This window comes from Pangasianodon hypophthalmus, chromosome 9 (assembly GCF_027358585.1).
Source record: "Pangasianodon hypophthalmus isolate fPanHyp1 chromosome 9, fPanHyp1.pri, whole genome shotgun sequence".
Lineage (NCBI taxonomy): Eukaryota > Metazoa > Chordata > Actinopteri > Siluriformes > Pangasiidae > Pangasianodon > Pangasianodon hypophthalmus.
In genome coordinates this window covers 13350787-13374432 of record NC_069718.1, presented here as the reverse complement: position 1 = coordinate 13374432, position 23646 = coordinate 13350787, and the positions used below count along the sequence as shown (strand labels likewise).

The following is a 23646-nucleotide window of genomic DNA, read 5'->3' as shown; positions in this document are numbered from 1 at the left end:
ATGCAGTGCTGTTTTATTGGCACTTTGGCAACACACTGAGATGCCTTGTGTACTGTAAAATGTCTTCGGATATTGCGATGTGATATTTTTGCCATATGACCCACCACTAGTATTCAAATCCTGAACTCGATGTAAATCTGGATTCATGAGTTATATCTTGTCTTCTCTCACTCACATATAACTTTAGGCTTGACTTGAACTTCAACATTTTGTTGAATTCTGAAATTCTTGACAAGTAAATTGGCTATGTAAATAATTTGTTCTAAAATCTAAAAATCCCACCAAAGTGTATTCCAACTATAGCGACCGTGACCAAGTAACGAGGTTACCGTCATTAAATGAATGAATGAATGAATACATATGAAAATTAAATTAATTAAAAATGATTCCTCTGTTCTTCTACACTACTACAACCTGCTGAGGATACTTAATTACGGCAGAAGTCACCCCACTCCACCTACCCAGGACTCCATTTGGGAGTTGAATTGGATCTGACGTGGGCACAACTCGAGTAGGAACATAGGGACTTTGTTCTTAATTTAGATGTGAGATTTAGATTCAGTGGGATGCCTTAGACTTCAGAGCTGCTGACTCAACTACAATGCTGCAGTTTACAAACACATATTTTGGATCTACTGACCAATAATTATGTAACTTTGTAACAGACTAGCCTAGACCTTTTAGTCCTTCTCCTTTCAATAATATACTCCCACAAAGAAGAAAGGAACCTCAGAAAAGATATTTGCTTGGTGCCTTATGGCAGCGGTGTATCTGACGCATTGCTTGATAGAGTTTGCATGCCAGTGTATTTGTATATCAAATGAGCCATGGCGCTCTATTTCCATAAAACATTTCCTTAAGCTCAATAGGTTTTACAGTGCACTGAACAACAACAACAACAAAAAGAAAACACCTGTGGTTAAAGCATTAACTCCAGTTGTAATAGATAGATGTATTACCACTCAGTCTGTCCGCTAGATTTGCACTGTCAAACAGATCATTAATGATGTTAAAGTGGCCGCTTTATTTGCGCTGAGGGAAGGCAGCTCTCCCTCATGACTTTGATAAGAAATAAGGAGTTCTGGCACATAGAGAGGCTTGGCCCGTGTCTGACTGATAACTTCTAGGTGACAGTGCTGTCTATAATGTCTGTGAATGTCTGCCTATCATACCTCACTCATAGCTGGCTGTCATCTCCCTTTTCTTTCCCTCACTCTCACTTCCTCATTCAGACCTGTCACTCTTCACATAATGGTGTTCGTCTCAGCCAGCTCAGTATCAGCAGCATGTCAAGTCTTCACCAGCTGTCACTGGTTTTCATGTGAGAAAAGTCAGTTCGGTTTGAGTTAATCTGAAGGAAAAAGGTCAAATTTAAGCCTGTAGTCATGGCATAGCCAGAGTGGAGAACTCCATCGTACTGTATGATGAATCATCTCTCCCCAGGAACTCACTCAGTCAGCAAAGTAGGTGTCATAATGGAGGCGTAGGCCATATTGTTAACTGTCTTTTCTATAAATAATCACCAAGAACTGGAAATAAAGCAGTTATTTCTGCATAAGAAAGAGCTTTTGTGTATGAAAGGATGCTATTGTATTGCTGTTTGTGGAGGGTGTTTTGGAACCAGTGGATAGAAGGGTGGACAATAACTACCATTGTGTCTCAACTCCATCTCAGAGTCAGCTGTCAGTGTTTCCTCTTTTTCCATTTCTTTCTAACTCTTCTGAACAGGCTTTTGGATTGAGAATGTCAGAAAAGCCTCTTGGAAAAAAGCATGCGAGGCAATTCAGAAAAGTCTCTTTCCAAAACAGCAACATCCAATCTGTCCATTCATCTCTGTTTCCTGAAGGGCTGGGAACTAGCAAGAGCTTTAACACAATGTTGAGCAGTAGTAGTAATACAATTAGCTATTAATGTAGCTCCATTTCTCGGTAGGATATGGAAAATGTACTATTGTTACTATTTAACCCCCTAACACACCCATTCACACATCGCGGACAATTTGGTACTGGTATTACACTGGTAGTCAGATATCCATTTTTAATAAGGGGAAGAAATGTAGAAATTATCTTAGGCCATTTTTAGAAGTTTCTTGGCTCTTTAAAGGAAAGATTAAACATTTTATTATTCCACATAGACCATTTTAATGGTTCAGTGGTACTTTAGCATAGTCTCAAGAATAAATACTGCAGTCTATCAAGTTTATGTATTTGTTGTTGGTTGTTTGGTGGCATATTTCTCTTTGAAAGCAATTCAGAACTGTTTCTTATGGCGCTACATTTTAACCATTGGAAACTAATATATTCATTTTGTTGATTGTTTTAGTATTCTGGTTTTAGGATGCATTGTTATTAAAAAATTATTGGTTTATTAATCATTTGTTTTGGTGTGGATTTTGGAAACTGCAGCCATGGGATTTCAAGGTTACCACTTTTTATTTTAATGAAGTTTAGAGTATCAATGGAGATCTCCACATACTCCAAAGGTATATCTTCAACTTTATAAACTCTTCTTTTCTTACTCAGTGGCATTCAGTAATGGAAAGAATCTTGGTTTTTTACTTATATTTTCTTACATCCTCCTACATCTTTTTTTTAATCAGTAGGCCTATACCAGTGGTGATATTGAACAACACTGCTGAGACTGTGTGATCCTAAGATGAGATCACAAGAAAAACTGCAACATGCTCATCTCTGCTGAAGCTTGTTGACGCACCATTTTGTTTGAATAGGCAACACCAACTTGTTCAATGTTTGCTAGTCATTCCGTTCATATTCTGTATTTGGATTTGCCTTTATTTTCCATCTCTCTTGAGGCAGGAACTGGAGGAAGGCCACGGTCATCATGGTCAGCATCAATTTGGCTGGAATAAAAAAAAAAAACATGGCTTAACTCTACTGTTAGTCTAAGTATAGAGAAAGTAGGAAATTGATGTTGGTGTAGTGTTCTTGTTTGCTCTCCTGCTGAAGGACTGTTTTCTTCCCTGAACCATTTCTTGCTGCTCATCAATTAGAGCCATCATGTTTGTCCATAGTGTAAAGCTGCTAATTGCTTCAGTGTGGCTCCTCAGTCCCTTAGGTGGTAATACACTGGCCTTGTGCACCTCTGGGCCTAACTGCTCTCACCTCATGCCTATAGGTCCTATTAATCCTGCTTTAAATGAAGTGGAGTCATTCTATCAAGCTAGCTATTGACTGCATCGCACCCTTAATTACATCCCTGTGCCTGCTCTTGGCTGCCTCGTGAATAATTTAACAGCATCGAAATAATCACACACTTAGTGCAAAAGGGTCTTTCTTTCCAACAAGCAGCAGGAATGCAAAGTGCTGTTCTGCTTCACCTGAACATTCAGTGTGTATCAGGGTGATGCGTTAAAATCTCAGGTGTTTACGTGGTGCCGGGGATGAGCCGACAGGTGACACCTGTTCCTAACATCTCAATTCATGTTCGTAAATGAGAAAAGAAAAAGAAATCTCTCGTTGGTGCAAAGAACATTGACCACAGCTGACCTTCTGTACAAATTTGTTTTTCTGTTTCTTGGCTCGCTCCAAAATGAGATGCTTTTTCAAGTGCCAGAGATGTCAGAGTCACTGGTGTGTTTACTGTTTACTTTTCGCTTAACACACCCACTCACACAGCCGGGGCGAATGGATTGTGAATAAACTGTGTGTAATTAGCGTGAGGCTCCATAGTCCTCCAGGGAGGGTGCCAAGGTGATTGGGGATTTTATATCCTGCCCCCCCATGAGGGTTTCTGATTTCTCAGCCTCCATGGAGTGCACTCACAGAAACTGTCATGGTATTAATTAATGAAGTGTATGATTCATTTGTTAATCACTGTCAAAGTTATCACACTGTAATATAAGGTTTTCTATGCATGACAGTGTGTTCAGAAATATTTGCCATCTTTTCTACCACTCTCTCTCACTGTATTTTTTCTTTTTCTTTCTTAATCAGTTCCCATTCTCTTGAACTAAATACTGTAATTTGATGACTAATCTTTCTTCCTTTCAGACAACATATAAAGCTCTGCATTTTGTACTTGTCAGATTCCCTTACTGTTCATATTTACATTTATTCCTGCATTTTATGTAGTATAATTTAGTTTATTTCCTGACTGTGTTCTCCTTCTGATCTTGAGCAGGTCTCTGTCTTGTCTTGACGCTGACCATAAGTCTTGTGTTTTAATATTATCTTTTATTACTTTTTAAAAAGGAATTATTTTGTATTAATTTAAAAAAAAAAAAAGAATAAGCTTTCCTGCTCTTCTAGCTCTATCTTCATCCTCATCTATAAAACCGTTTGGAAGGAAATCACAGAAACCTCTGGGACAATGTTGAGTATCTATAGCATCTCCTACATTAGGTAACTAGCTAACTGCTATACAACCAGCCAGCTAACTGGTGAACTTGTGTTTCTTATCAAGCTAATTTGTCTAGTATTGTTTCTTGTCTATAATAATATGCTGGTTATTGTTATAGTAGAATGTGTTTTAGGTTACCTAGACATACATACAGGCATTTAATATCTATTTCAGGACTTCCAGTTTGCTAACTTCATTTATCTGAGCAGTTGGTGGACTAGCATCTTCCACAATGCTAGCCTTCTATAACTTACTGTCTTTTTCACAATGCTAGGCTACAATAGTTTACTCTCTCTTCCATAGTGCTAGCCTACCATAGCTTACGCTTGATTCCACAATGCTAATCTACTCTAACTTATCGTTTTCTACAGTGCAAGCTTACTATAGCTTACTCTCATTTCCACAGTGCTAACCTACTACAGCCTACTCACACTCTACAATGCTAGCTTTCTTAACTTACTCAATACTAGCCTACCATACGTAACTTTATATATTTCCACAATGCTAGACTACTATAACTTACTCTCTTTTCCACAGTGCTAGCCTAATATAGCTTACACTGTTTTTCAAAATGCTAGCCTACTACAGTTTACTCCCTTTTTACAATACTAGCCTACTTAACTTACTTACTATTGCACAATTCTAGCCTTTCTAACTTACTTTCTTTGCACAGTGCTAGTGTACTATAACTTGCTCTTTTTCCCACAATGATAGCCTATTTAACTTTCCACAGTGTAGATATTCTTCAGTAATGGCCTTCAAATTCCAGTGTAGTGCACTCTAAAACTTGGTCTGGTGTTGCTCTTGATGGTTAAAAGTCTTCGTTTTGTCTTGCCATTGGTAGCTATAGGTCATAGTTTTATCTGTCTTGAGTGACTAAGGAGGTCTGAACTGCAACATTGCTGCTTATACAGCAGTGTTTATACTGCTGCTACAGTGCTTTTGTTTTCTTCTTAAAAATGACCTCTCTCGGGGTTTGCGATTTCATTTTACAGAATCATCCTGCACTATGTGTTGTGTGTCTTAGAACAGGACACTGCACTCCACTGCTCTCTCTGTTCTGGTCAGTGTCCAGCTAACCTAATTTAGTCTTGATGCATTGAGTTAATATCTGAATTCTCCATCAGTTTGGCATGCATCGTGGCCCATGCCGAGAAACAGAAAAGACAGCAGCTCAGTCTGTCTTCAGTATTTGCTGGAGCCCAAAAAGGGCCATGGTTATTTGTAGTACTGAAAGCACTTCGCGATGTCTAGGCCATTCATCTGAATTCAGCATTACTAGATTAAAGCAAGCTCAGGCACCATATGCACACAATGCGGTTTCCGTATAACAAATGCTAATAGGCGAGGTGTACATAAATTTCCTGTCACTTCACGGAAAATATAAAAATGAAATGAAATGAAACTTTTTCATAATAGTCCCATGATCTCACCTACGCTGCTGCTGTCGTGCTACTGTTTTAACTTAATGTTGTATGAAAATATTAGAGTCCAATGAAACACTGTATACATTTGTTTCAAGATTTAAATATGAGATGTACAAGAGTGATGATCCAACCCGCACAGGTCATTATCACACATATTGCCAGGTTGAGAAAATTAAAATTTGATTTGTGGTGGGGCTCGTTTGCACTGCGCTGGTGGATAACCTGACATGAAAAATGAGCCCCAGACTCTCATTTTCACACCAGGCCTGTTTACGGTTTAACGAGGAGAATTAATTAACCTCATTGATATTCCATACCTACTATTACTCCAGGTGTGTTGTAATTCCCATGATCTGTCTTTAAGGCCTTTACATTCTCTCTGCACTAATCAGCTAATCTTAGATCAGTTTTGTTATTTTGCTTACAGTGGCTAAAGTTGGAAGTCAGGTGGGAGCAGATACGTACGTACTGACATCTTTGGTAGATTTTTGAGATGATTAATAGACACCTTTCTGATCACTGGAGTAGTGACACATGATTTCATTTACCCTAGAGCACAGTAAATCACTTTTTAATCAAGTTTTATGTAAAAGAGCTCCAAATCTTTTTGTCTTACATGACACTATATGTATAGGCATCTAAGGTTATTTAAACAGTTAACCTAACCTGAAGCACTGAAATCTGAAATGTGAAAAATGAGATTAAAACACAGCAGTGAAATGCAGTAGTGATGTTTTATTACCTGTTAATGCCCTCATGTCCTCTGGCACAACATTTTAAAAAACGCTGATGCAGAGCGAAGCCGGGAGGAAGGCCTTTGCCTTGACACTGAGCCAAATCCATGATTGAGCTCTTCTGTAATGGAAATGTTTCTCTTATAAGTTTAGCATTGATTTCTGCACTTAAGCTCCATTAGCTGAACTGAGAAAATGTTTCTAGTGAAATTGAATAAAGTAAGAAAGTAAGAATGGCAAAGCTTAAGCTCAGGTGAGTGGGTGTTTTCATATTCATAAGTAAGAGGGAAGATCTGCGAGAGTTTTACAGTGCCAGATATGAGGAGAGTCTGAAGTAATGTGTGCTCAACATTAATAAAGATGCGCCTTCATCTTCCACACAACGCGTTTCAAAGGAAATAAAGTGCTTGCAAATTAACTGAGGAGCTCTCACTTTCAGCACACGAGCAGAACAGTTGTGGACATTTTGGGGTTTTTTGGAATTCTTAAGTCCTATGTGACCTTGTTTCATAAATGAGAGATGAAGAATGAACTGTATACTTAATAAGGAAAGCACAATATTATTCATGTGAAAGATGAATTGTTTCCCAAATCAGTCTAAAAAAAAATCAGGAATTTGTTTGCTATGGAGAAAAAAAAACTTTGGTTTTGGTATTTCAGATTGTTGGATTATTTCTGACTGGTCAGATACTGACCTTGATTATACTGAAATGCTGTTCTGTGATGTGAAGCAGGCTATTAAAATACGACTTCCTGAAAATGGTTTTCTTTAGAAGAATGGATCATAATACTCCTACATAGAGAAATTTTGTTGTTCTGCCAATAACGTTTACTTAATTAATAAAAAAAAAAGAGAGAAGACTGAGTTTCTATATTTTCTCCATCAATCTCATTAACTCATCTCATAACAATGTTATTTATATATATATATATACATATATATGACACAAAACACAAAAGTCTTTTTTAAGTGCATTGGATGTTGGGGTTTTGTCCAAATTTTTAAGCTTATACAATATGGTACAATACAATACAATACAATCTTTAAGCATATAACAAACTTTGACATTCCAACTTTAAGAAAACATAAAAATATTTAACCCAAATGATATGGAAGTGTTTTTTTTGTTGTTGTTGTTTATTTAGAACATTGCCTTGGTCGTCTATCTGTAAAGATCATATTGGGCAAGGAGCCAGTTCACCAAAAGCAGTGGTTAAAAACAGTCAGTTTTCCTAAGTCTGTCTAAAACATTGATAGCTCAGTGTGATTTCCTCACACAGGCTTTGATCGAGATATTGGATAGCTGCATAAGGTAGCGGAATTGAGCATAAGCCTAATCAATGCAGTTTGTAATCCGATACCAGATTTCAAAATGTCTGCAAAGCATCTGTGCCGCACATCGAATGAAATCGTTAAACGCACTTTATATTCCCTGTTCATTTTTGAGGGACTTTTCAACACTCCAAATTTACTTGTGATTGAGATATTGGCTGGTTGGCTGGAGACTCAAACAGGTGCTTTTTTTTGCACAGTCATGCACAATACAAATGTCGCTGGGTCAGTTTAGCTTAGCTCGGCTCAACTTAGCACAGAACGGTTCAGCTTCACAGGTTCAGCTTCACAGGTTTACGTCTCTCTCTGGACTGGAAGTCTACTGAATGATGGGAACATAAGTATGCTGCTGTTGACAGTGATGTACAGGTGTAGACACTCACTCATTTCCTACTCTTCTCTCTGATACCTTCCTTCCGCAGCTGACCATGCTGCCACAACAAGCTTTATTCATTATTTATGACTTATGATCAGATCACATTTTAGCCTGCACTCAAAATGCAAAAATTCTGAATACAAAAGCGTTCAAAGACATTTAGTACAACTGTGCATCCTCCTAGTATATGTTATTAAGATATGGGAGCATAGCGATTCTGTCATATCATGGGCTTTATCTTATTCCTTATTGATGCTCAGTTTCTCGTTTAAAGAACAGTTTTCAGCTTAACACTTTAACGTATTCCATGTAGAGGAGATACTCTGTGTGAGATAAACAGTATCTTGTCTGCACTATTGCTTGGCAGTTTTTGGGTATTCTTACATGACATTAGATTACAGGTCTGTTATCAAATAATATGACAATATGAGCAACATCTCCAGGGTTATGCAAAGTGTGTGTTAAAACACATCATCATATCAAAATGGCACTGAAGCGCAGCCACAGATTGCACCTGTTTTTATTTGATCACATAGGATTTACCTGATGTTTTCACTTCTCTCTCTCTCTCTCTCTCTCTCTCTCTCTCTCTCTCTCTCTCTCTCAGGAGGATGAGCTTCACGCTGCTGCAGCTGACAGAGATCAGTCTGAGATTCTGAAGTTGCTTGCTAAGAAGCACAAGAAGTTGCTATGGAAACCCGAGGTTAGCCTGCATCATTGCTCTTTACTTTGATTAGGAATTTGGCACCATAATGATCTCTTTCCTAAAATAAAACAGCTTGTTTATGCATGTGTTTTGATAACGCCAGATCCTACCTAGAAGTATGTGGCATCCTCCAGCAGTTTTAAAAGCAGCCTAGAAATTAAAATTAGCAAAACATTTCCAATGAGTAATGAACATTAGTTAGGAAATTGCAACTTGCTTGAGAATTGAGAAACCCATTATGATTCTATTAGCAGTATATGCTAAGGGAAACTTTTGGTCATATAGAGTTTTTTTTTTTTTTTTTTACCAATTACCAACACATCTGAGGAAAATGTGGACATTCTTGGTATTTTTGTCTTATTTCAGTTGTCACTCTGCCTTTTCACTGTCCATATACAAGACCTAACTTCTGCATTCTAGCTAGCTAAATTGCCTGAATCATAAGCTAACACATGCTCCATCACCATATTTCCCAAATGCCAAATAACAGTGTTCTCTGGACTGGAACTACTTGAATGGCGAGTGTATCGTGTGTTCCACTTACCATGTAGAAAGCACAAATCCATTTGAACACAACAAAAGTGAGTGATTCAGAAGAACCATTCCTCTTTTGAATTATAAATGATTGAGCTGTCCTTTTTCTTATGAGTTTAGCATTGATTCCTGCACATTAGCTTAACCATGAAAAAAATGATAATGAAATAGAATAAAGAAAGAACTGATATGCTTAAGCTCAGGTGAGTGTTCTTAATCCATAAGTAAGAGTGCTTCAGACAGGCTGCTTCTGTCACAGCACACAGTCACTCTGAGCTATGTGTGTGTGTGTGTGTGTGTGTGTGTGTGTGTGTGTCTGATACAGTATTAGAAGAGTCTATTGTCACAAGTACTAATCGTTAATAAAGACAGGCCTTCATTTCCCACACAATGGGTTTAAAATGAAATAAAGACTTCTTGCATGTCCACTTTTAAGTAAATGAGCAGGCAAAATGTATTATTGTGAGTTATCCCTTACACTTACAGTTAAAGAAGCTGCTTGTAATATTAGCAAGCCTTCTCCTTCCAACCAAACCACCTCAATCCGTGTTGAAACGATGTATGCCTTGTAAGTTGCCATTAAAGAGTGATTGTGGTCAGTGTAGCAGTGGATCTGGAGCCCATGGATCCTGGGAACACACTCTGAATGGAACACCATTCAGTTACAGGAAACCATGAACACACACACACACACACAGACAGACATACTCATTCATACCTAGAGGAAGTTTAGCATAGCCAATCCACCTACATGCATGTTTTTGGGAGGCGGGAGGGAAACCAGAAATCCCATATATGCCAAACTCAACACAGATAGTAACCCGAGCTCAGGATTGAATCAGGGAACCTGGAACTGTGAGGCAGCAACGTAACCCACCATGCTTCATCATGCTGCTACCCATTTAAAATAAGTGTGAAACTTTATTCATGACACACTTTTCCTGTGATTTGATTTATTTCTGACTGATAAATGCTCAGTTCCTTTGGGTGGAGAGAGGAGAGGAAAAATGATATATTATTTTATGCATGACGTAGTCAAAATCAGAGGACCTTTAAAGATGAGGCTATTAATTGATTGATACCGAGGAATCATGCACAGTATGATCAAGGACATGAACTACATGTTTGGAAAAAAAAAAAAAAAACACTTTAGGTTCTTTTAGGTTTTAGATTGTCTTTAAGGAGATGGGCGAGATCTGAGAAACTCAGTTTCTTTTCCAGTTTCCAGGCCAGAAAATGAAGAAACATGCCAAATCCATTGTTAACAATATTGAGAATCATTGATTATTATCACTGATTATTATCATATGATTATTATCTGTGTAGAAATACTTCTAAAAATTACAAAAAATGAACTTTTGGAAAGTTTACCTGTAAATTGTTTGCCCTTATTGTGCATGTATTCTGTTGATCACATCTCCAGGCCTGGTTTGGAGCAGGGCATTGCAACATTACTCGCTTGTATTATTAAGATATCTTTGCCAGGTTTGGTTTTTCAGATTTCTGTTTAATTTGCTGCTGACTGAAGAGGCACACACATTTCCCCAGTGGTGTCTCAAAGTCAATTTGCAATTGAGGAATATCATTTCAGGCACATAGTGCTGCTGTGGAATTACCTTTCTAATCATTGTTGCCTAGTTCTGGCTGTCTTGCTTAAAATAATGGGGGCGGCAATTTACTGTGAACTCAAGAAGCATTACAGCAAGCCAGATTGTTAGAGTTCTAGGTGAATGACTGACAGATAATCTTGGTGCGCCTCATTTGCCACAGGCAATAAGGTAAGTGATGCAAACCGTCTGTAAACCATGTGGAAAACCTATTTTTATTTAGTCAATAGAGCAGTAATAAGGGTACAGCAAATGTGAGGTCAGCATGAATATATATATATTATAAAGATCTCATTTTTCCATTTTCAATATGATAATTAAAATATCCAAGCTAGCTGATGCCTGATACTGGTTTGATACTGACATCAAGCTGACTCTCTGTTGCTGAGTTATACAAATGCCACAAGTGTGATGGTGATAAGCTTTAAGACAATTTGTTTCTTGTTCTGTGTTACACAACTTCACATTGAGTTCATGGCATAAAATATACCAGTCGATTGGATTTAAAATGGTGTCTAATCTGATCCAATAATCATTTATATCTGTTTTTACAATAGGCATTGTTATCTTTTCATTCTCCTACATTAATGTATAAAGAAAAACATTATTCCTCAGTATTTTATATAATTATGGTTTATACACTGTTTATACACTGTTATTTACACTTCCATGACTAAGAGCCAATAACAGGATTTTTCTTCTTTTTATCCAAACAAATGCAAAATTTTTCTCAGTTTGTTGTATCAAGGATACAACAAAAACACCTGAGATTTGTTAGCGGATTTACTGAACCACGCTAGACCGTGGATGGACGTTAAAGCAGAAGGTTTTAATGAATACATGGATAAACATCCAAATAACAGAGGCATAAACACAAACTGGCAAAATAAGCCTAGTTAACAAACAAAAGGCTAGGCTAGCCTAAGATTAAGCTGATATCAATTCCAAAGATATAACAAGGCAAAACAAGAAGTAAGCTGAAGCTGAACTAACAGCTAGGCTTATGGGAAGATATAACACAGCACCAAGTAAGGTAGAGCAGTTGGCTGAAAACTAGGTAAGATGCTAATGGCTAAGCAGAATGCTAAGCTAGCAGCATAACAGGAAGGCAGAGAACAAACAAGAGAACATGCTGTGCTTTGCAAGACAATAACAAAACAATGGCAAAGAGCAAGCCCATGGAAAGGTGAGACTCTGAGGGGTGGATAAATATAAAGTCCTGAAAATGAGCTATGAACCAAGCAGCAGGTGTTAGTAGTCAGGGAAGGTTGAGTGCTTGGGAGGCGCTGCCAGAGACTGAGCCATGACAGCAGGTCCAGTCTTGCATATCTTAAACTCGTAACCCCATATCTTACACTCATAACTCCATACCTTACACACATAACTTCATACCTTATTCACATAATTCCATACCTTACTCACATAACTCCATACCTTACTCACATAATTCCATATCTTACTCACATAACTCCATACCTTACACTCATAACTCTATAACTTATTCACATAATTCCATACCTTACACTCACAACCCCATACCTTACACACATAACTTCATACCTTATTCACATAATTCCATACCTTACTCACATAACTCCATACCTTACTCACATAACTTCATACCTTATTCACATAACTCCATGCCTTATTCACATAACTCCATGCCTTATTCACATAACTCCATACCTTACACTCATAACTTCATACCTTACACACATAACTTCATACCTTATTCACATAACTCCATACCTTACACTTACAACCTCATACCTTACACATAACTTCATACCTTACACACATAACTTCATACCTTATTCACATAATTCCATACCTTACACTCACAATTTCATACCTTACACACATAACTTCATACCTTATTCACATAATTCCATACCTTACACTCATAACTCCATACCTTACTCTCATAACCCCATACCTTACACACATAACTTCATACCTTATTCACATAACTCCATGCCTTACACTCACAACCTCATACCTTACACACATAACTTCATACCTTACTCACATGGCCCTGTACCTTACTCACATATCTTCATACCTTACTCATAACTTTCTACCTTACTCACATAGCCCTGTACCTTACACTCACAGTCCCATACCTTACACACATAACTTCATACCTTACTCACATAACTCCATACCTTACACTCATAACTCCATACCTTACTCACATAACTCCATACCTTACACTCATAACTCCATACCTTACTCACATAGCCCTGTACCTTAAACTCATAACTCCATATCTTACAGTCATAACGCCATACCTTACACTCATAATTCCATACCTTACTCTTGTAACTACATACTTTACTCTTGTAACTACATACATATCTCTCATAACTACACACCTTACTCTTGTCTACATACATGACTACATACAATTACAGCAACAACTACAACAAAATACAACAACAGTGATTACTTTTGCCACTACATATTTTACATACAGTATATTTGTCTTATTAAGCATTGTCACACCTTCATATGGAATCATGGTTTTAAGTACTCTTCTATCTTATCAAATAAAACCTGATAGCTAATAAGTACAGTCCTGAATGCGTTATAATCATTACCAATTTCAGTACATGACTTGCATTCATAAAGAATTATGTAATTTTGTTAGAAAAGTATAACTTTTTTGACTCTCATGTTCATAATCCCGCCTCAAATCCCACTAATATATGAACAGTTGTCCCTGATAGGGAAACTGTGTTACAGTAAACAATGAGACAGTAGTCCCTGACATGTGACCATGAAGATCACGGTCCACAGTGCATTGTTAGGATCTTGACTCAGTTGTTGTTATTGGCACAGGACAGAAATCACCCCTTTCATTTTAGTCAAGGAGCAGCTGCTATTGGCAAACTCCAACTCTTAACCACAGTGAGAACAGCTGAAGAGCCAGTCTGAGGTGTGTGTGTGTGAAAGGGCCACAAGGCCACTGCGGTCTCTGACATGGAGCAATCACGCCGAGCCTGAATGCCACCGTCTGCCAAATACCATTACGCTGTAGTAATGACCTGCTGCCGGCAAGACACAGCTAATTACCACATGCTTTCAGCTCTCCAGCCAGACGGCTAGGCAGAAGAGAGCAGATTTACCATATCCACCATCTCACGTTATGAAATCACTGACATGAACAGTATGATGTTATAGAAAAGGTCATATAACAAGAATGAGGTCTTTTCCTCTGTTTTGTGGTTAAACAGAATTTTGCGTCCTTGCTGTGTTTTCTTCGTCACTACTGCAGACCCGAGGCACTTTGTTAGTTGACATCTTTGTAGTTTGTCTTGTCCTTGAGACACAGCCTCTGCTCTGACATTTGTGAGGATATTTTGAAAGCTGAGAAGACTCCTGACCTCCATGGATGAACAGATGACCAGGATCTGACTCGAGTCTGACTAGATACACTGAATTTCATAGGACAGAGTGATTGGATTGCAGCTTGGGATAGTCTATAGAGTGGTCTTATCCCAGGCATTGAGCAGCATCTCTCATTTTAAAAAAATGTATTCATCATATTCCTATTGGAAACAGATGAAAGACAAGTTATTATTGAGTTCTTAATGAGTTCATTATGGTGATAATGAAGAGCATTGAAGTGCTATTTCAGCGATTGAGATATGTTTGTACGTAATAATGGTTTGCATTGATGATTCGGTTGGCTTTTGTGGTTTATCAGCTTCCTCACCCTTTTTTGTGTAATGTTAGGAACAGAAAATGACAATGAATCTTGTTCCTTTCCTTTTCTTTTTTATTCCTTCGCTTTTATTCCTTTATTGCTTTTATTATTTGCTTTCATTTACTGTTTATTTTTCATTCCTTATTTTATTTTTTAATTTACTTTCCTTCTCTTCCCTTCCCTTCCTTTCCCTTCCCTTCCCTCTTTCGCTCCCTTCTCATCCCATCCCATCCCCTCCCTCCCTTTCCTTTTCTTTATATTTAATTTTTCCTTGTTCTTTTTTCATTATTCTTTCCCTCAATTTTTTTGTTTCTTTTCTTTCTTCCATTTCCTTTTGCTTGTCCTTCTTTACTTCCTTCCTTCCTTCCTTTCTTCTTTCTTTCTTTTGAAGTTATAGATATTAGCCTCATATCTGCCACAATAGACACACAGAACTCCAAGCCTCTCTTATTCATTAAATAAAAACACTGCAGCATTACATTTCTTTTCTTTTCCTTATTTTATTGTCCCATAAACATTTTCTTTCCTTGCCTCTGTTTGTTTTTCTCCATCTCCCTTCAGCTTCTCATAATGAACAGTTCGGTGTGGCAGTTACCCGCAGCCATTACATACCATCAGGCAATCAAAGTGAATGTGGTCTATATTGCAGCTCTCTCCTGGGGACTGATTACTGTGGGGTAAAAAGGTCATGTGCAGACTGGAGATGATCTTTATCTGGCATCTGTAATATACAGTCCTATCTGCACCGCCACAGCCTCTCTAGCACACATTCTGATGGAACATTTATGATGGAGACTACTCGTTAAAATGCATCTGAGGTTTTGCCATCGGGAAATAAAGGTGCATTAGATGCCCACAGCAATTTTTGAGGGCCTCATGTCACACCCGCCCTGTCCCAGTGGGATTATGGGTGACAAATGGGTGACAGCTTGTCATTCTGAAGGGTGGTGCCACATTTATGTCACCTGGCAACCTGTTTTTAGAGCTAGTGATGGGATGTGGGAAGTGATGCGTGAGGCAGGTGGCTGAGGTGCATGAACTGTAGAGGATCGCTAATACTGCCGAGATTCTGATAATCTACTGGACTGAGCAGTGACGACCCTGGATGAGTGATGTCAAGGTCATTTGGGCATATTGTTAGCATTTTGGAATCAGAGCTACTTTGAGAGAAGAAGCAGCTCTAGACTTTGTGACTGAAAAAGGTGTGAGCTTTTCTTTTCTGTGTATGAAGTTCTCATTTTTAGAGGCCTGTCATCCTGGTAGACATGTGTTTGCAAGGTGTTTTTATGCATCACCACATACACACACACACACACACAGACAGACATGCTACGTTTGGAGCTCTATTAGGTTAAATATAGAGCCTGTATCCACTGAGAGAGTGTACATGCATTAGTGAAGCTCAGTTTCTTGGGAAACAAAACTGAACAAACTTTCTGAGAGCATCATTCAACCAGCAGTGCTCACCAGGGAGTGGAGAAAACACATTTAAAGACCATTTTTTTAAATAAACTTCCTTCTTTAGAAATAGACTTTAGAACTAGCATGCAGGATACCATGATTGGCTGAGAGAGGTGTGTATTAATTCCTTATATTTTAACACTGTTCTAAACTAATGTCTAGAGTTATGTTTCTGCCACTAGGATTCATTTTCATCAGGCACAGCAAGCACTTTATCCTGGTCAGGGTTGTGGTGAATCTGGGGCTTATCTCAGGAACACTGGGCGTGGTGTGGGAATGCACCCAGGATGGCATCACTAGAATTTGGTGATCAAATTTGTAAAAATAAATTTTTATGCATTGTTTTGAAATAATGCATGGGTTAATTGTATATCAAGTTTAAAGTTAAAATAATATGTAGTTTAATTTTAATCAAATTTGCTTTCAAAATAAATAGATTTAAGCAGTTGTACTCACTGCATTGCTGGTATTAAGAGGCAAGATAAAATAAGTAAAATATGTTTACATTACATTGTACATTATAAATGACTGTACATTTACAGTTTCTGTTACATTCTTTTTTTCGTTTTCCATTGGGAGCCTGTTAGAACATCACCATGACAACAAACATAAATAGCAATTTAGGATCAGTCTATAGTGTATGCTACAGTATTGCCTTTGCAATCGTTTTGCTAAAGGACATTATTAAAAATTAAACGAGGTGGATTTTCACTTCAGTTTTAATTTGTTTGAAGAGCAGAAAACCAAGGAGGAATGAAATGGTGCAGAGAATCAGTAGCAGAATACTTCTTTTTATGTAAATATTTTTTGTCTATGTTTCTGTTTTCTTCACCAAGGATGCTAATTTTCAGGACATATTTGCTTTAGAAATTATATGCTTTTTATTCAGGGTCTGAATGTCCTATATTATAGAAAAAACATGAGAACTATCAAAATTTATTTTACACAAAATATATAAATCTCTAGTAGTTAAATGTATACTGTTGTGGGCCTGTGTGTGTGTGTGTGTGTGTGTGTGTGTGTTTTATTGCATTGCATTGAGCAGGTCAAGAATGTGACACATACACTATGGGCATTCTTAGTGAGTGTGTGGTGGGTGGAATGGCTTTGGTCTCTCAGAGTCGTTAGCAGTTGGCATGTCTTCAGAGCTTTTAGCTTTACATAGCAGCCAAGCACACACACACACACACACACAGCCATGTTAACCAGAGAGACAGACTAATACAGCCATAACTCCAACAGTACAGCCAGTGAGACAGGTCTAAAGACTAAGGCAGATGGATAAGAAGCATGCTGTGTGAGCGTGTGTGTGTGTATTTGTCTTTGCGTGAGAGGGATGGAGAGAGACAAACAGAGAGAGAGGCTGGTTACAGTGAGTTTGTTGCTTCACCCATTGCTCTGTGGAAGATAGTTGGGGGAGAATCTGTTGCAAAGAAGTGAAACATTCACAGAAGTACAGAGTCACTGCAGAAGACTTGGGCTGTTGTCAAACCATGGATGTAAAACAAGCAGTATATCATATACTGTCTGAAATATATGATTAATCTATATATACTACAACTATAGTTTTGTAGTACTTACTGTTTTTCAGTCCAGTTCAATTTTATTTGCATAGAGTTTTAACAATAGACATAGTCCCAAAGCAGCTTTACAGAAACCTAGATTTAGATTCCTAATGAGTAAGCAAGAGGCATCACAACATGAGGAAGAAACCTTGAAAGTAACCAGACTTAAAAGGGAAGTCATCATCTTCTGGGTGACACTGGAAAGATGAATTATAAATCATTAAAATATACAAGTGTAGAAGAGTAAAGAAAAACAGTACTAAGTGTGTTGAAAGGGGGTTCATTATGAGCATATTGGAAATAAGAGGCCTGGGATGAGCACAGGTCAAAAAAAAACCCTAACCCTAACCCTAACCCTAGGCTTTACAATTATAGCAGCAGTTATTAGGAAGTACAAAAACAGTTATTAGGAAGTATCAAGGTCAGATTATCTACTGAAGCAAGGTTGAGACTTGGGCATAAACCATTTTTAGGAAGTGCAGATCTTTATGGTATCAATGTGAGGCTGTCCAGAGCAGCAGAAATTGAGTCACAAGTGCACGGAGGATCCACACCAGAATCAGGTTAGACAACCGAGTACACATATAGCTTAACAGAGAGAGAGAGAGAACAGAACAGATTATTAGGTATACTCTTATTCTACAGTAGTTTAGTGTACAATGTTATCAGGTCTTTAGTTAGGACAGCATAACGTAAAACGAGAGCCAAAACGTAACACAAGCATGAGGACACCCTGGGATATCATTGTCCTGCCACTTACCACTATTTTGCTGTTAATTGTTATACATAATGTTCTTCATTCTTCTGTTGCTCTGACATTGGCTGCTGTAATAATAAAGATTGATAAAGTATCTATATTTCTCTCTACCTCTCTCTCTAAAGCAGTAGAAAATACAGAAAATAAAAAAGTATCATTTGAACAGGGTGTATTTATAGATGTCCAATATCAGTGTCTATCTCTGGCCTACTTTAAACTATGGGATAAAATTCAAATTCAGACCGCAGAGTGAAAACACTCTGATCTGCTACAGGGGAAAAGTGATGCAATTGGTTGGTGCTGTGAAGTAGTTACTGGATATGGCTTAGTTCTGCCTCCTCCTGGATTATGGCAACATAACTTTCCCTGACACAGAAACCCAGGGCTAGCACCAGAGGTCCTGGAGAGACAGAAATAGAGCAGCAGGTTACTATATGAACACTAGGTTTAATTGAGTTTAATTGAGAGATGTCCATCTGCTGCTGTGGACAGTGAAAAGGCGTGTGGACGAACTGTCTCTAATCTTCTTTTATTGATTTCATTTGGGGAGCTCAGCAGTGGGAGAGGGGAATCAATGCCAAGTTAACAGCAAAGAATAAACAGTAACTTCCCCTGTCTTAGAAAATCATGTCTTGAGGCAGGGGACTGAAAATGAGCCATCATGAAGCTAAAGACATGGCCAAGGTTATTGGAATTGGCTTAATCGACACTGGAAAGACATTACAACCATCTATATGCATGCCAGCTAACACTAATCAACTCTGTCAACTGCTGCAGTCATGTCTCAAGGATGAGGATTTTCTGTCTTATGCCAAAGTTTGTTTTTGGATGTTTGCAGTAGCTCCTTTATGTCCTCTCAGTTGTGAGGTGGGGCCTCCATGTATCTGACTTGTTTGTCCAGCACATCCTACAGATGCTCGATCAGATTGAGATCTGGGGAATTTGGAAGCCAAGTCAACATTTTACACTCTTTGTCACGTTCCTCAAACCATTCCTGAACAATTTTTCCAGTGTGGTAGGGCACATTATCCTGCTGAAAGAGGCCACTGCCATTAGGGAATATTGTTGCCATGAAGGGGTGTACTCAGTCTGCAGCAATGTTTAGGTAGGTGGTGCGTGTCAAAGTAACATCCACATGAATGCCAGGACCTGAGGTTTCCCAGCAGAACATTGCCTAGAGCATCACACTGCCTCCGCCAGTTTGCCTTGTTCCCATAGTGCATCGTGGTGCCATCTCTTCCCCAGGTAAGCTATGCACATGCACCTGGCCGTCCACATGATGTAAAAGAAAAAGTGATTCATCAGACCAGGCCACCTTCTTCTATTGCTCCATGGTCCAGTTCTGATGCTCATGTGTCCATTGTAGGTACTTTCGGCGGTGGACAGGAGTCAGCATGGGCACTCTGACCAATCTGCAGCTATGCAGCTCCATACGCAGCAAGCTGTGATGCACTGTGTGTTCTGACAGCTTTCTATCTAGCCAGTATTAACTTTTTCAGCAATTTATGCTACAGTAGCTCTTCTGTGGAATGGGATGAAATGGGCTAGTCTTTGCTCCCCACGCACATCAGTGAGCTTTGTGTGACCATGACCCTGTCGCCGGTTCACCGGTTGTCCTTCCTTGGACCACTTTTGGTAGGTACTAACCACTGCATACCAGAAACACACCACAAGACCTGCCGTTTTGGAGATTCTCTGACCCAGTCATCTAGCCATCACAGTTTGGCCCTTGTCAAAGTCGCTCAGATCCTTACGCTTGCCCATTTTACCTACATCCAACACATCAACTTCGAGAACTGACTGTTCACTTGCTGCCTAATATATTCCACCCCTTGACAGGTGCCATTAGTATGTCAGTGGTTTTAATGTTACAGCATATGGACTGTGGAAAAAAAGGCCTGTATGTGTGAGTGCGTGAGTGCGTAAGTGCGTGTGTGTACCCTGCAGCATGCCGGCCCTCACAGACCCTGGACTGTAGTGTTGTATTATTAATGTGTAAGCTGTTCTCTGAGGATTTGAGCACTGCAGGTCTTCCTGCAGCAGGTTTGCAGGTGAGTCGTCCCAGTAGAGAGATGAATGGAGAACTAACATTATAGCCTCCTCCATATTCCTTCTCCTCAGGTTATCCCTGCTCTCTGTACTCATCTCTGTCATGCTTATATTAGTTTCATAAGTCTAACCCCTTATAAACTGAGTTTCATAAGGGATGGAAGTTTCTCAAATGTCTTTTCTTTTTTTTTTTTTTTTGTTTTATTTTCTTTTTTGTCAGTCCTTCATTTTCTGTTTTTTAGTTTGAAGCAGTCAGTACTGTTACATTGTCAACTGTAATGATCTCTTTATCTCTCTCTCCCTCTCTTTTATTATTTTCTCCCCTCACAGTATAAGGGTCAGGCAAACCTGCACGTGTTTGAAGACTGGTGTGGCTCATCTACCGCTCAGCTCAGAAAGAACCTTCATTTTCCTCTCTTTCCCCATGTGAGTATGTGTCCAGTGGTGTGTGTTTTAATGGCCTTGTGTGATTCTCTGCTCATGTCAGATCATATCCACAAATATCCTCCAGTGACCTGCTACATAAATCATTTATTTTCAAGATATTTTATTGTGTAGGGAACTGCTGATAACCCTGTGTAAAATATTAATAATTAGGGCTGGGCAATATGACAATATAATATCATTATCTTGATCATTTTTCTCACAAAACACTTTTCTGAAAATTGGGTATCATGAGTATTTTTATTAAAATTGCAAACTCCGATTGGACACTGATTAAAGGTTAATAGGTGTGCTGAATCTTTTAAATTGTAAAATATTTTAAAAAATGTAAATTAACTTTGCAGTGTTAAATAATTAATTTTAAAAAATGTGTCATAAACTCTGAATTCCATTTTTTTTTTGAAAAATGCAGCGCTACTATTCTGCGGTCAGTTTGTTACCAATCTATAAATCATGATGCATATTGTGTATCGTAGAAGAGTTTTCAAGTACCATGATATTATATTTTTTGTCACATCGCTGACCAGTAGTAGTAATTACTCTAAATCATGGTTAGGTTCAAAAATACTCTTTCAACTACTCTTTTTTGCTTCTGGAATCTCTTTTACTCCCTTTATTTATTTGCTTCTGAACTTGGTTGGTCATATACATAGGAAGGCGTACACGTTAAATGTCACCTGGGATTTGAGGCGTGGACTGTGCACTGTGGCAGGTCACCCAACATGGCAGGACCAAATGATGAGCAGCTGATCTCACTAACTAAATAGGCTAGCATGCTATCTTGCTAGTTATTATTATCAATAATGTAAAGATTAAATAAAGATTGGTGATGATGAGCTTGTTTGCCTTTGCTGTAGCTTTGGAGGTAGAAAATGAAAAGAACGGGAGCTGCTTGTGCGGCTTGACTATATGCAACCACAGTCATATTGCATACCGCTGAATATCCCAATAATAGCCAAGTGCCAAGGAAATGAAATATTTTCAATTTAATATGTCTTAAATCTCCTTATATTTGCCCACTGACAAGACAGATGTTTCCTTGGCACTCTGTACTCCATGTTCGTTCTTCTCATTTGTCTCCTGATTGGTCAGGAGGCACGAAGTTTTTTTAAAAAAGAAGCTTTTCTTATGGCCACTTCCCACATGATTACAAATGTACACTGGTGTTTGAGAAAAAACTCCAAGCATCCTTAGGAAGCTTATACAGGCAATGCAGCTCATTTATCAAGCTGGTTACAAAGAAATTCATACAGTATTTACACAAGAAATTTGGTATTCATGAAAGTCTAGTTAGTCCAGAAAAACATTCATCTCTGATGAGAGCTTGTGAGTTTGTGTAAATGTATATATAAGGAGTCATAATAATGTGCACCTTGATTTATAGGCTTCAAATCGTATAATTGGCAAGTTAGTGCAATTTTATATAAGGAATACCTTATCAGTTTTGAATAGCATGCACGAAGACTAGCCATTCAGTTAGGACAAAAGAAATGGCATGCTATAAAGGGAGAAAGAGTTAGTGTATGCCTACTGTACCTGATGTGCTACAAAGGCTGAGCTGCATTACTGGATATTTAGTGCATGCTGCATTTAGGAGAAGTGCTTTAGTTTAGTTGTTTTCAGCTCTCTCCAAGCTTTGCTTATTATACATTTAATTCAGAACCTGCCTGGTTAACTAAGAGTGATTGGCATTTATCAGCATATGCACATGAGGATGAAAATATCTGGTGGTAATTTTGTTCGGTTTGGTTTTGTCTATAAAAAACATGTACACACATACTTACTAAATGATAAATGAGGCCATTGTGTTGTATGAGTCTGTGTGTATGAGAGATTGCATGCTCGTGTCTAAGAATGAATAAAATCATGAGTATTATTTATTTCTTGTTTGCCTCCCCAGACAAGAACTGTAGTGAAGAAACTGGCTGTTGCTCCCAAATGGAAAAACTACGGCTTGAGAATATTTGGCTACGTTCATCCATACAAAGACGGTAATCATTTAATTACGCTACACTCTCATACCTCATTCACATAGTCAGTCGTAAAAATAGAACTTTCAGACTCAGAGTACACACCGTTATAGAGTGTTAGAAACCAGTGCACATGAGTACTCGCAATTACTGAAAGCAGCTGTGCTCATGAGCTGAGGTTCCTTACTCTGTCACACCTGCATTGTCTGAAACACACACATACACTCTCACACTTATGGATATATTGATATACGTATATTATATATAGTATATACGTACGTACACTTTGTACACTCACATGAAGTGCAGTGGAAGCATAATTAATAAGTTCTACTAGCTGTTTCACACACATAAAGTGTTGTATTTTCTGTCCATGTCTTGTATCTCTAGGGGATTTCCAGTTTGCGGTGGCCTCTGATGATAACGCAGAGTTCTGGCTGAGTTCAGACGAGAGCCCGCTCAACGCCCGTCTGTTGGTCTACGTGGGCCAGGTTAGTTTTTACTTCAGAAACACAGCTTTATCACTCATCAGCACTCTACAAATAAAAAAAAAATGTCATTAGACGTCATTCTACCATGAGTCTCAAAGTGAAGGTAATGACTCTATGATCATGG

General features: G+C 38.4%; 1 protein-coding gene across 2 annotated transcripts in view; it reads left to right on the top strand.

The window, feature by feature from the left end:
• Positions 1-23646, top strand: part of b4galnt4a (beta-1,4-N-acetyl-galactosaminyl transferase 4a) — a 120126-nt gene that overhangs the window by 54816 nt on the left and 41664 nt on the right. For both annotated transcript variants that reach the window (XM_026919365.3, XM_034307479.2), the window contains exons 3-6: positions 8837-8932; positions 20948-21043; positions 22962-23052; positions 23422-23522. In XM_026919365.3, coding sequence (XP_026775166.3) covers positions 8837-8932; positions 20948-21043; positions 22962-23052; positions 23422-23522 — 384 coding nt within the window. The remainder of the gene's footprint in view (positions 1-8836; positions 8933-20947; positions 21044-22961; positions 23053-23421; positions 23523-23646) is intronic.